Here is a 13294-nt window from a genome sequence, read left to right on the forward strand (position 1 = left end):
ACACAATATTCACGGTGGCAGAGAAACGCTGAATGCAGGTAGTTCCAATTTTTGACTACCTTCGACACCTATGCCCAGCAGTTGACTCTCTGCGACTAAAATATTGATATGGTGTAACAATTATTATAGATAGATGGACACGAGCTAAGTATGATTACGATGTTCTTTTGCTTGGGGCCCTATATTTTAATAGATAAAAACTAACAAAATTGATGTGTGCAATTTTACATATTACCTCATTCTCGTTTTCGAGTAGATACAATTCTACTCGTAAAAAGTAAAAACCCGTCATGTCTTTGAAAAATGTCATTCCTATGACGCTTAACATCAATTTGCTACAAAGATTAGCCCAACTTAACTAGGGAAAATTATTGTAAAAATAGGATTTGTCACAGCAGCTACAGCAGCTACAAATTACATAGTTTGATGGAAAGTAACTATGGCGAGGGCAGCATTGGACTTAGCGCTTGGTAAAATAATTTCGTTTACATTACCACACTACATTGCGATTTTTTTTATAAAATTCCAACTACCTACGTATTAAAAAATACTGTATTTTTTAATAAATGTAATTATTTTCATGATAAATCTCTTACAATAGATTTGATAGCTCATCATCTATAGTATCTCACTTTAATGAATCGAAATACTTGTAGGTTTTATTGGAGTTAAAATTGAAAAGTGAACTGAAAAGATTCAGCTGACTATTATTACTAGGTATAATCTAACGAAACTATCAAAACAAACGTAGAAATTCCAAAATGCAAACATATGAATACAAACTGCTTTTTACCAGCAAACATCAATCCTGTATAGATAATTGTCCGAATAATTTATCTTGTATCTAATATCTACAATTTTATAAAGTTGTACGAGTGGCTAATTTCTACATTTGTTTTGTATTTCAGTTTCGCTAAATAAAGTACTGAAGCCAACTGTTAAGTATGTATGGAGTATGGCTAAATCCACGATAGCAGATACTCGGGCGAAACCATTAGTATGTAATACAATCGTAAGTAGAACAGAGGCAGCACTTGAGCGTTTATCTGAAATTTTGGATAACAAACTGAAAGAACTCCAAAAACAACAACTTCACAAAGAAGTACAATCTTTGGAGAAACGATTACAAGATGCTAAAAAGAAAATGAACTCCTAATAGGGTAGATTAAATGAACTTCGTAGTATATTTATCTACTATTACCTTTGCATTGTAAACTTATAATTAAGTACATAAATAAAGTTATATTATAAGTGCGTATTAATATTTTTGTTTGTTTTTGTTTATTTTTATTATAGTTGCCAGTTTCATACCAAACATTTTTTATGAATAGCAATAACAAGATTTAACCTAAGCAGTTGCCAATAGAACCTTAATTTTACCAGGAATGACGAATAGGTACTGCCGCGATCCCAACTCAAAAATACTGCTTCTGTAGCTCCGCGGGATCTAAAAGATGACTTGTTACTAAATATAACTTTACATTACCTACAAAAACAACCTAAAAGGTAAAATGCAGATCAAAATATAGGGCTCTGCATAACTTTGGTAATAAAGTAAATGTCTATCGAAGGTCTCGTAATGTATACTAAAATTACAAAATATGGGACTAGAATCCTACTTTTACTTTTCGAAGTACTTAGGTGTACAGACATAGGTCTGTGGATCATAAAAGTATAGTACCTAATCATCACAAAATTAATATTTTTAGTAAAGAAATTATCTGCCCGTAGTAACCGCCCCGCGACGAGCGATTGTGAAGTGAGTTTTTAGGGAAAGTAAATGGGATTCCCTGCCTACTCTCTGTCCATACTACTTAATCTAATCGGACCAGCTGGTCTCAGTTAATTACACCTAGATGTAGACTACTTATCTTCGGCTATTTCTAGGTTTTAGCCTTTATCATTTCGACTAGACCTAGGCACGCTTATCGCCCTTGATGACTCATTTGGTTTAACCTATAGGTTTACTCTACTTATCTTCAGCTAAACCTAGGCATGTATGTATACGAGACTTGATGTCGTCAAGCAACCACTTCTTGGGTTTGCTGCTTCTTCCAGGACATTCTGATAAGAAACTGCACAGCCAGAAAATTAGTTCTTTACGTTATTTGCTGGTTTACACAAAACTCGGCCATTCTATCGAAAGTGGTAGGTATTCAGTTTGTCTGCTATGTCATGTACATAATGACCTTACATGGCGCGGAATCTTGGCAGGCCATGGATCAACAAAAAACCAAAACAATATGAAGCACGCTGCATAAGCTATGCTACCTGCTTCATATTGTTTTCGATTTTACAACCACAGGATAATAACTAGCCACATAATCAAGTTCTAAAAATCACATCATCGAATAAGCTTACCATTGTCTCAGCTACAGAAGTATTATAATTTGCATATAAACTGAATAGTTTTTATTTATTTAGAAGTGCTAATCTAAGAATGTAGTCGTACCATTCGAGAAAAATGATGTTCATAACTTAATAACAATTAGGTACAGGCAAGCTTCCCATAATTGTTTACAGTGTTACTTTATTTTTAGCAACAAGCAAAGCAGCTATACCCGTGATTGGCACTGCCTGGCGATATGCTAAAGTAGAAATGATACCTCCTATGAGTCATGGTATCGTTCATGGTCCTCTTGGCAAGAACTTAGAAAATTCAGCAGCAAAATTGGGACAAAGCATTATTTCTGGACTCGAAGGTAGAATTAAAGAAATGGATATGGAAGTTGAAAGAAAACAAAGAGAAAAGGAAGCTGCAATCAAGGCTGCTCAGGAACAAGCTGCTGCTGCAGCTAAAGCAGCTGCTCAAGCTAAAGCAGATGAAAAGAAACGACAAGATGAAGCAAAAGCAAAAGAAGCTAAAGCAAAGGCAGAAGAAAAGCCTAAGGAAGAAAAGAAAGCAGAGGCTCCAAAAGCTGCAGCTCCAGCTAAGCCAAAACCAGCTAAAAAGAAAGAGCCAGCTAGGAAAAAGGAACCAAAGAAAAATAGACGTGACGAGAAAAAGGGAAAACCTCCTAAAAAGTAATATGGTACTGTGGTTATTTTCGAATTATACTTATGTACTTGCCTAAATATATCATTTTTGTATTAATGGCAGTATTTAAGTATCGTAAATTTTTAACATGAATTAAAATTCTACGTTTTGATTTATATAATTTTCAGTGGTGTCTGATATATTGTGATTTTATTCTTATTGCTATGCCCACTATATTTTTTTATTATATTATTTCAAATCGCATTGTAGATAGAATTGTTTATATATTTCCTGAATTGGCATGCTTAGAATATGTAGAGGAACACTGTGAGAGGATTTCTCAAAATTTCCCAAAAGCTAATAAGAAGGTACCAGCTATATATATATATAATAACATGGTTCTTTTACTACACCTATTTTTTTAAAAACTCACCAGCAGTAGTGCAATAACTTCAGATCAAATATTTGTATAAATTATAAGTATATAGGTGGGTTTCCTTGCATATGGTTATATGCGCGCCCCACCTTTGGACTGAGCACCACCGCCGCCGCCGCTACGCTAAGATCTTCTCAGAGACATGATAAATGAAAACCAATATGACCTTAGATTATGATAATACACGATAGAAAGTCATGGGCACCTGCATTGCGCTGTTATGATATTGGTAAGTTAAATACCTATCTACTTATAATGGCTGAAATTGGAGTGCAAGATTCATGAGAGCAGAACCATTTTCCAACTGCTTTTTAATATTTTCGCCGTGATTCCAAAATGAACGATAATCCTCTTATACTCTTTTTGGTGACCCCTACCTTCACGATCAAATAGTGTAAAATGAATGAATGAGTGAATGAAAAATAAAGACTACGATTAAAATTAAAATTTAAAAACTTGCGTCTTTGATAATCATCCGTATTTCGCTGTGGTATTTCCATGGATTTAGTAAGTACTTCGTTGTACGGAGTACCTACTAATTCTATGGTCATTTCGTCATGCACAAATAGGTATAATTGATCGTCTAGGAACCGCCTTACGGAAAAATCGAGGTCATGATAAAATACAACCTTTTTGTATCATAATAAAATAACAAATAGTAGGCTCAGGTGACATGAGCATTTTTGGTTATTAAGTGTATGCCTTTAAATTGTGGTTGATTCTAAGAAAACGTTTTAAAATAACGTTGACTCTTTATACACAATACAAAAATACAGTTCCATAATAGTGGAGCCATGTCATCTGGTGCAGGAAGATTGAATTTTTTACGTAAGATTTTAACTCCTTTTATTATAATGGGTCGAATACATAGATCAACAAAAAGAAAAAATGGTCCAATAGTCCCAGGTTGAAATCTTCTTAGTTCATACCTCAGTCGTAATAAAGACCGATCTGACTCATATTTACATAATTAAAGTTAAATTTCGGTAACGAAAACCCTTGTGAATACTACAGTGAAAAATATAAAATAGGCAAATCCCTATAGAGATAGTGAGGTCAACACCCAAGCTACAGGTGGTCGGTGCTCAAAATGCGGACCACGTCCAGGAGTAACTACCACTTCTGCATCTCAGTCTCGATCCAACTGCCAGCTTCTCTAGTCACCTAGACCGTGGAAACTCATTTAATGAACTCCCTCTACAAATTCATTAATGAAATGCCTTTCAGGTACAAAATATGCATATATTCATAACGTTGCTGAAATATACAGGCCAACCATAAATGGCTACAGAGAAAAGACACTAGAGGCTTTAAAGGGTAAGACAAATATATATTAAAATCTGGCTTCATTTTAAATGGATTTGTTATACCTACATATCACATATGCTTTTTAATTTATTTTGGAAAATAATAATGAGATGAAAAAATTCTGGAATCGAGCCCGAGAATTGATCCCGCGCTCCTGTCTATCCGGGACATGGCATGACATGGTCTCCATAGCATAGTGGTCAAGAGCAATGTCCCGGATAGACAGAGGCGTGGCTTCATTTTGTTCGGTAAATTCATTTGTCTTCATAATAATCGGTCCAGTTGATAATGCATGAAGAGGTAACAAACAAACCAACTTACTTTCGTATTTATAATATTAGTTGGGATTTAAAACAGTTTATGTATAGTCGAACGAAATAAGTAGGATTTTCAACCAATAAACCTTTAGGATAAAAAGCTTTTAAATGTTACATTTTGTATAAAATATCGAAATATAAAAATCTCCTCTCATCTTCTCGGGTGTTCCTGGTGCCGTTCGGGGCTGATACTGCGAAGTGCGGAGCTGAATCTCCTATTATTTTTTAGAAAAAGCTGAACGTGCTGCCAAATCAGAACTTGGGAAAAAAATTAAAGTGTTGAAAGGGTTTTATACCCTGGAAATGGCGCCGCCAACAGGAAACGAAATGCAGGTACATAGTCATTAGACTGAACTAAATAACATCCTTTTTTTTTGTTTACCCAGGGGAATGCTTGTTACGCACTGAGTGTGGGACTCCTGGGCCGCTAGTCGGCTCAGCCTACCCACTAAACCCCTGGGGCGTTTTCACGCTGGCGTTATGGGGGACGTCACGGGGTCGCTAGGCATTTCACCGCGACGCCCCCCGGCCGGCCTTTCGGCCCCGACCTGGGCGAGCAGCAAACACAAGTGCTAACCACCCGCCCTTACGCCACGCGAGCGTGGCGCGGACCATCAAGCCCACTCCACACACCAGTCAGAAAGCTGACGGGGGGAGCGGGCATCACCGACCACTGGTCCTGAAGGGACCAGCTGTCACAACACACATAGAACACACACAACAAAATCCTGGGTGCCACAGGGCACCCAAGTCTGCCTCTGTACGGGCGCAAGAGGTGATAGGCAGGTGACACCCACACATTGCGCCCGATACAGAGGCAGCCACCCTTCGGCCGCAGAGGACAGGGGAGGATCGTCACAGACATACCGACTCTCCTCTTCCCCTGCGGCCCCACCGCACCGTGTTCAGCGCCACGGCCGCGCTGTGGTCGCGAAGGACAAAACCCCGCGACCCCACCTCTGGTCCCCTCTAGTTTCCACATCCAAAGGCTAGTGGCGGGTCACCAGCCAATGGCAGTACTACCGAGGGGACCGTCCACCAGGCCCAGAGCACCCACCAAAGTCTCTGGCCTTGGGTTCCTCTTGGTTCACCGGGGGGCTGGTTGTGTCAGACCAGCCCCCCCGGTTACTAAGCCCCACCATCGCGACAAGATGGGAACCCGTCGATGGGGGAACTAAATAAAATCCTATCCCAACTAAGAATGTAACACATAGGTACTTCATAGCCAAAGCAAGTTTGTTTGCCACCTATTAAATCAGGTTTTATTTACTCAATCTAACCAATCTTAATATATTTATATAATATTTTTGAAATTACGTATAGAGGGCATAGAAAGACATAGGTGACTATACACATACATACAGACATAGGTACCTAAGGCATCTTGGAGGAAAGTACATAGTTACTGTTCCTATGGGATAATCACGTAGGTGAAGCCGCGGGCAAAAACTAATAGGTACAATATTGGTACATATATTTAACTTTTAGAAGAAAACATTTAAAACAAATAGCGTTGAATATAAAGAAAGAGGAAGGTGTTAAAGTGGATCCTAATTTCAGCAGATTTTTGAGGATAGGAGAAATTTATGGATGATAATACCTAATATATTAACTTTAATGGATTTTCAGAAATTGCAAAGTGATCTCGCTTTAGTAAAAGAATTTATCAAAACTGGTTGCTACAAATTCATCACAGTGAGACAAGCTTGGCTGCTCATCCTCGTTGGCACTGAAATTGGTTTGTGGTTTTATCTGGGCGAGACCATTGGGAAAATGCATTTGGTTGGCTATAAAGTTTAAACTTATAAAACGATGCTGACGATGATTGTTCCAATAATTATACCTACATAATTATTGGTAAATTATTTGTAATTTTTAAAGATTGTAAAGTATGAAAAAATAAAAATATTACATACAATACCTTCCTCTAATTTCATTTATTTGACAATTTTACGTTTTAACAATTTCTACGGTGTGTAAGATTCTTTAGGCCAAAACTTAGGTGAATTTATGGTAGTATTTCTTAAATGATAAATAGTTGTATAAAATTTACAAGGATTTCGATTTGGAGTCGAAACTCCAACATAAACCCTGTACCTTATAGCACAAAATGGCCGAATATACAATACTCATGTCATGTTAAAAAAACTGTACAAAATTATTAACGACTAACGCGTTATTAAAAAACTACCTAGTACCTAATTATAAACATTATATAAAAACATCGTATCTATAAACCTAAATAATTAAGTAGGTAATTAAGTTCCCACGGAAGAAGGAAATAAGGTATTATATTCTATTCTTAAGGTTAAGAGTAAATTAAGTTGGCAGCTCATAAAATATTATATGAATCACAATATGAATCGAATTTGAGCTTCTTCAATAGATCCACAGATATATAGATAGATCGCAAATTTGCTGTTTCATAAAAAAGTTTAAGTTCTTCACGTAAGTGAACGATTTGCATTTGAGTTTGAAAGTTAATTTCAAGGCTTTTGGCAAGGTCAATCTGAAAATGCCGTGTGTCTTGAGTATGTTTAGCATTGCATTAATTTGTTAGATTTTGGTTGCTGAAGACGTATCTACAGATTTAAAATAAAATAAATAGTCTGACCGCGCTTCACTCAAGCCGGAGGCCGCGCTTCCATACTTCCGGTCTTAACTTCCGGTTCATAGTGTTCATTGTATAATGTTCATTTTTAATTTCATTGGCAGTCTACGTGTCATTGTCAGTTGTCAAAATAATGTCAATTCAGAAAAGTAAAAAAAAAACTACAAATTGACAATTAGTTCAAAATGGCGGCGAAGGTGCAATGCGGTGTTTCCGCGGAAACGCGAAGTGATGAATTATGATTCAAATGCAGAAAAAATAAGACATAATCTATTGAAAAATGCTAGTGAGTGTTAAAAATATACCGCTCGTGTTAAATAAAAGTAGTTCCATCCGCACAGTGTTGTAGTGGTGTTTTTTCGTATTAGTGTATCGGGTGTATCGTAATGTTGCGGAAAGTCAATTTTTACTCAATATGTTTCGCATTCGGTCTCAGTGTACTCTTAATTCTTGCTGGAAGTCGATATACAGATAACATCAATTATCATCCGTCCATCGAGAGCCGCAGGAATATTAGGAACTTTTTGAGGGTCGAAGATGGAGACATAGTTCAACCAGTGTACGAACCTACAGTCTCTTTTCCTTATTACGACTCAATGGATAACGAAAAAATTTTGAATAAGACTAGTTTCAGAATTAAATATGATTTATCAACTTACAACTTCAGTCATTCTGGAGTTCAGAAGTTAGAAGACTTACTCATGGAAGCAGGTGGAAAGCCTATAAGAAATATTATTATTTCAACTTGGAGATCTGGAACCACCTTTCTTGGTGAAGTGTTGAATGCCATGCCCGGTAACTTCTATCATTATGAACCTCTTTTGAAGTTCCAAATTGTGCAAATAAGAGGTCTTCCTCTTTCTGCCGAAGCACTAAGTATCATCAAGAATATGCTTAAGTGTAATTTTGATGGCTTGGATGAATATTTTGAATATGGTAAAAAACATCTGTATCAATTCAGCCATAATACTAGACTATGGGACCACTGTAAATATAAGAAAGAATTGTGTTTTGATGCAGAGTTCACAGGAAGGTTTTGTAAACTCTTCCCCTTCCAAAGTATGAAGGTTGTGCGTGTAAGATTACGCCTCATTCAAGAGATTCTGGATGAAAAAGAGTAAGTTTTATTACACTGTATTTCAATTAAATGCAATGGTTATGCAGGTGCTTAGATAATGCACAGAACATATTTTTGTCCTGTTTCCATTTGACAGCATTTAAACAAAATATACTAACTACTTGTTTTTACCTTCTATTCTATATTATTTTCATCGATAATTCATCATCATCATTCTCTAGTAGAATAGATAAACTATATATGTATCTTTTAAAACTAGTGACTCACCCTAGCTTCGCACATATGGATGCGTATCTGGGAACAGAGACTTCTCACAATGTATTTAATTTATAAAATACATCTTAAGATAATTTATATACTGCATACTTGATTTTAGCTTAGTTTAATTTGATTTACATACTATTTATATCAATATTAAATTAGTGCCAAACTACAGCACAAAACATTATAAATCTAAATTTTATTCAAACCATATTATTTTTCAGGCTTAATGTGAAAGTGGTGCTTTTAATCCGCGACCCACGTGGTGTGATGCAGTCAAGACAACACAGAGACTTCTGCCAGCCTGCTGCTGACTGCTGGCAGCCAGAGCTGCTGTGCGCGGACATGATAAGTGACTATGTAGCAGCTGGAAGACTGCTCAAGCAATATCCAGATAAGCTCATGTAAGGAGCTAGTAATATTTAAACATTTTTTAAATCCTAGTAACATTTTTCCCCCTGTTGTACACTGTCTGTCTCACTTCTATTTCAAAAAATTAAACAAATAGAATAGATTTATGAATAACACGAAATAAAATATGCCTGCTTTGGGGAGGAAAAGGATCAGATATTTTAGAAATATTATACAGTATATTTTACATTATTGCAGGGTTCTACGTTATGAAGAGCTAGCTCTGGATCCAAATAAAACAACTCTAAATCTTCTCAAGTTCCTTAGGATGGGTATGACATCTTCTGTGGAAAAATTCCTTAGCACTCATACAAATGTTGAAGTGGCAGGGGTTAGCTCTACATTCAGAATCTCGCAACATGTGCCTTTCAGATGGAAGAATGTATTGGATTTTGATTATGTTGACAATATACAGGTAATTGATGAAGTACATGATTATAATGTAGAATTTGTATGTGGTAGTAACCTTAACAAAGATTTTATATTAAACAAATCATAGGTATGCAATCTGTGATTTGTTTTAAGTACAATACTTAAATATGTTGATAAATGCAACATGTTAAGATGAATCCAAAAGTATTGATTTAAGTTTAATCAATTTACTCATCCAAAATAATGAATAAAGTAATGTAAACATTCATTATTTTGACACAAGGTCCTCAAATTACTAAAAACGTTTAACACTAATTGAATTGTTATTTAAAAAGAAATACTTGACCTCTTTTGGTTTCAAGGTAGTTGTACATATGCATTATGGTTGAATGGGTTGAAATTAATTTGTGTGTATTAGAATGTTGATGAAATCATGGCCATCAATTTACTTACTTAGTGATCATTGTCTCATATTTAATTATTTAAAAACAGCTCAGTTCATTTGCAATCTCTTATTTGTATTGCATTTGCAATCAACTGAATTTGTATGTTATTATTTGTCTTTGGGGATGACAGTGCAAGAATCAGATAGGCGATCAGGGGCTTACTATCATCTCTTCAGGACCTAAACTGATCTGCATCGTAAATTCGTACCATCAAGTTAATTTTTAATACTAATGTGTTTCAGGTTCCTAAATTGAACTGTGCTGCATTTTCTATTTGAATAGTTCTGTTAAAGCCTACCTCACCTCCATCCTCCTCTATCCATACATTTGTATTACTAAGCAGTTGTAAACTTGGTATTTCATTATGACCCTTTTTTGTAATTACAGGAAGTTTGCAAGGAAGCAATGGATCTATGGGGCTATCGCCTAGCACATAACTCATCCCATATGACAAGCAAGGATTTTAACCCTATAATGGAATATGTTGTCAATCAGTGATGTTATAATATTAACTATATTCAAGTGAAATGTGAGTATAAAATATTATATTGTCTTATTAGACATGATAGTCAGAATTAATTAATATTGTTAGTTATATACTCTAAGGGTTTAGACTTTGGAAAATTTAATGGAAACAAAAAGTAATAGAATATGTAGTTAAAATCTTTCCGAGTTGAATGGCCGTCAAAACTACATAGTTGTCAACCAATAAGCAGTAACAGCAACTAGTAATTATATAGTATTTCAAGGGGATAAAGAGAACTGGGAGCAATGCGAATAGATGTATAAAATTTTGAAATTTGTTGATTTTAATACTTGATATTTTCAAATGTTTTCCAATTTTTTCCAAGTCATTTCCATAATAAAACTGCTTTATCTGAGATTTGTTATGACTCCATCGTAAAGTCTCTACTAACGCTAAAGTATACATTCAGTAACAAAATTAACATTGCACATATTTGGAAACCTTCATGTCCAAACCTGAGTTGTACTTAACTGTTCTTAATCAAAATATAGAGACTTAAGAAATATTTTGTTCCAGATTGTCTCCAAAAACCTTTGAAAAATATTGTAGCAATGCTATTTCACCCAAAGAACTTTGGAATCTGCTTTCTTAATCTTTGAAACGATAAAAATCTCATTGCATCGAATTACCAGACGATATTATACATATGTATATTTATTTTTGTGTATTTAGTTAGTATTTAATTTATAGGACACTTTTTCCATGAAATTGAATTGTTGTTATTGCAAAGAAATCAATAGATTGAAATTGATTGGAAAGTGCGTTATATGTTATTGATTGATATATTTTTTAAATGGTAGAATTATAAATGTATCCAATACTTAGCTTCAAACTATAATAGAGGCTCAATCTAACGGATTAGACGTTGCGAACGTAGTCGAAAAAGATCTGTTGTTAAGGACTAGGAATAAGGAATCGACCAAGCACTGTACTTTGTTAATAAGTCTTGGAACGTGCTTAGTAAGCTATGTTTTATAGGGTCCGGTATTCTGTAGGGGCCAAATGTCACACCATTTTAAATCACAGAGATTGTTATAAAAGTTGCGTGTGATATAACAATTCTTAAGTACAATACTATAAATATATTCTCCTATAAATTGGGCTGAGTGTGACATTTGTCGGCTAGAATATACGAGCGTGGACTTACTATGACGCTCTCTTGCACGTAAAGATAATATCAACTAAAGCTGGAGCATAGCTCCATTCGAAGCTTGCATCAATTATATCTTTGTAATTGTCCAATTAAAATACTTTTTTCACTACAAAATCTCTGTTTAGTCTAAATATTGGAAGTAACATTGTTACTTCACATATTGATCTACTTTCTATCTACGCTACGCAGTCTTTTGCTGATGCTAACCAACAATAAATACTATTATATTACTATTTTAAAGACTGATCACGTTTCCAACTGTTTTCCCATATCTTCCAATATACAATAAACTTAATTTGGCAATTAACACACTTTGACTTTGAAATGTCTGTGACTGTATTATAACGGTGTGAGCTCAGGTTGTGCAGCACATTGCTGGTGTGTCATTATATCAAAATGTAAAAGATGGACCATTAATATTACAAGTGAAAATTTCTTGAACAATTCCGGCATTGCTTTAGTTATTATAGAATATAATGGGATGTTTTGTTCAAGAAATTTTTACTTTATCACTTAGCGCGTTTTATTGTTAAGCTTAGGCAGTTTGGTATTTTTAGCACTCACGGAATTGACGAATTGTTGATGCTTCCAATGAAGACACTTGTTTGAAAATATTTAGGGATCCGTGTGACGAAGTCCCGTGTTTTGTATACTGATATTGGAAAGTGTAATGACAAAACTGAAAGTGTAATATCGAAAGTATTTTTCAAAAGTTTGATGCTTCAATGTGTTTCATGATTAAATCATGACAGTGAAATTGGTACTCCCAGACGAGTCTGTGCCACTTACATATGTTTATGTACCACTTGTAAACTTACGTAAAATCGTCAATGCCCCTTCTAACTAAAAAAAGGTCTGATTTCTGTGCTACATGTTTTATTTTATGAGTTTCGTGTATAATTTTACGGTGACTTAACATTTGACTTTTCTGGCACACAGCGAATCATCAATCTTGTGAAATTGAAGGCTGCGTTAAAGATTTTAAACGTATAGTATTTTGGAAGAGTTCACTTAGTGCATTCGCAAAACGTAGATTAAGCTTTTAATAGCGAATAATTAAAATAAGGTGCTATTATTGCACGCATATATCTTAGTTAACTTTTACCATTTTACATGGAATTGAAAGATTTGAACTGATAATAACTCGAATAGGAGCCTAATTTTATTAGATGACAACCAATCATATTTCATAGGTTTCATTAGTATTGATAATGAAATTACAATTCAATGCATGCAATTAATCCTGGGATATTTATATCTATAGATTTAAATATCTGAAATAGTGTTAATAAAGCTTACATCGTTTTATAATAAAATGCGGAGAAAACACCAAACCAGACACCAATTTTAACATTTATAATGTCGATATTGTACATATACTATTATATATTGTTTAAA

General features: G+C 34.9%; 3 protein-coding genes across 7 annotated transcripts; all 3 read left to right on the forward strand.

The window, feature by feature from the left end:
• Positions 1–304: 304 nt before the first annotated feature.
• On the forward strand, positions 305–3149 carry dj (don juan). Of its 5 annotated transcripts, XM_053745018.2 has the most exons (4): positions 305–470; positions 909–1012; positions 1384–1506; positions 2541–3149. In XM_053745018.2, exon 4 carries the CDS (start codon positions 2600–2602, stop codon positions 3026–3028), a length of 429 nt encoding a protein of 142 aa, XP_053600993.1. In that variant the 5' UTR covers positions 305–470; positions 909–1012; positions 1384–1506; positions 2541–2599; the 3' UTR covers positions 3029–3149. The 5 variants fall into 5 exon arrangements, with proteins under 5 accessions (XP_053600993.1, XP_053600996.1, XP_053600995.1 ...); XM_053745021.2 differs by lacking the exon at positions 1384–1506 and having other exon boundaries at positions 2524–3149; XM_053745020.2 differs by lacking the exon at positions 1384–1506.
• A 901-nt stretch (positions 3150–4050) lies between these two features.
• Positions 4051–6954, forward strand: LOC128669940 (ATP synthase subunit g, mitochondrial-like). Its single transcript, XM_053745205.1, has 4 exons — positions 4051–4241; positions 4641–4730; positions 5268–5371; positions 6668–6954. The coding sequence occupies exons 1-4, from the start codon at positions 4208–4210 to the stop codon at positions 6836–6838; spliced, it is 399 nt and encodes a 132-aa protein (XP_053601180.1). The 5' UTR covers positions 4051–4207; the 3' UTR covers positions 6839–6954.
• An 859-nt stretch (positions 6955–7813) lies between these two features.
• LOC128669687 (uncharacterized protein) lies at positions 7814–10740 on the forward strand. Its single transcript, XM_053744695.1, has 4 exons — positions 7814–8766; positions 9213–9392; positions 9598–9814; positions 10605–10740. Exons 1-4 carry the CDS (start codon positions 8036–8038, stop codon positions 10713–10715), a joined length of 1239 nt encoding a protein of 412 aa, XP_053600670.1. The 5' UTR covers positions 7814–8035; the 3' UTR covers positions 10716–10740.
• Positions 10741–13294: the final 2554 nt, after the last annotated feature.

The sequence above is a fragment of the Plodia interpunctella genome, chromosome 5 (genome assembly GCF_027563975.2).
Source record: "Plodia interpunctella isolate USDA-ARS_2022_Savannah chromosome 5, ilPloInte3.2, whole genome shotgun sequence".
Lineage (NCBI taxonomy): Eukaryota > Metazoa > Arthropoda > Insecta > Lepidoptera > Pyralidae > Plodia > Plodia interpunctella.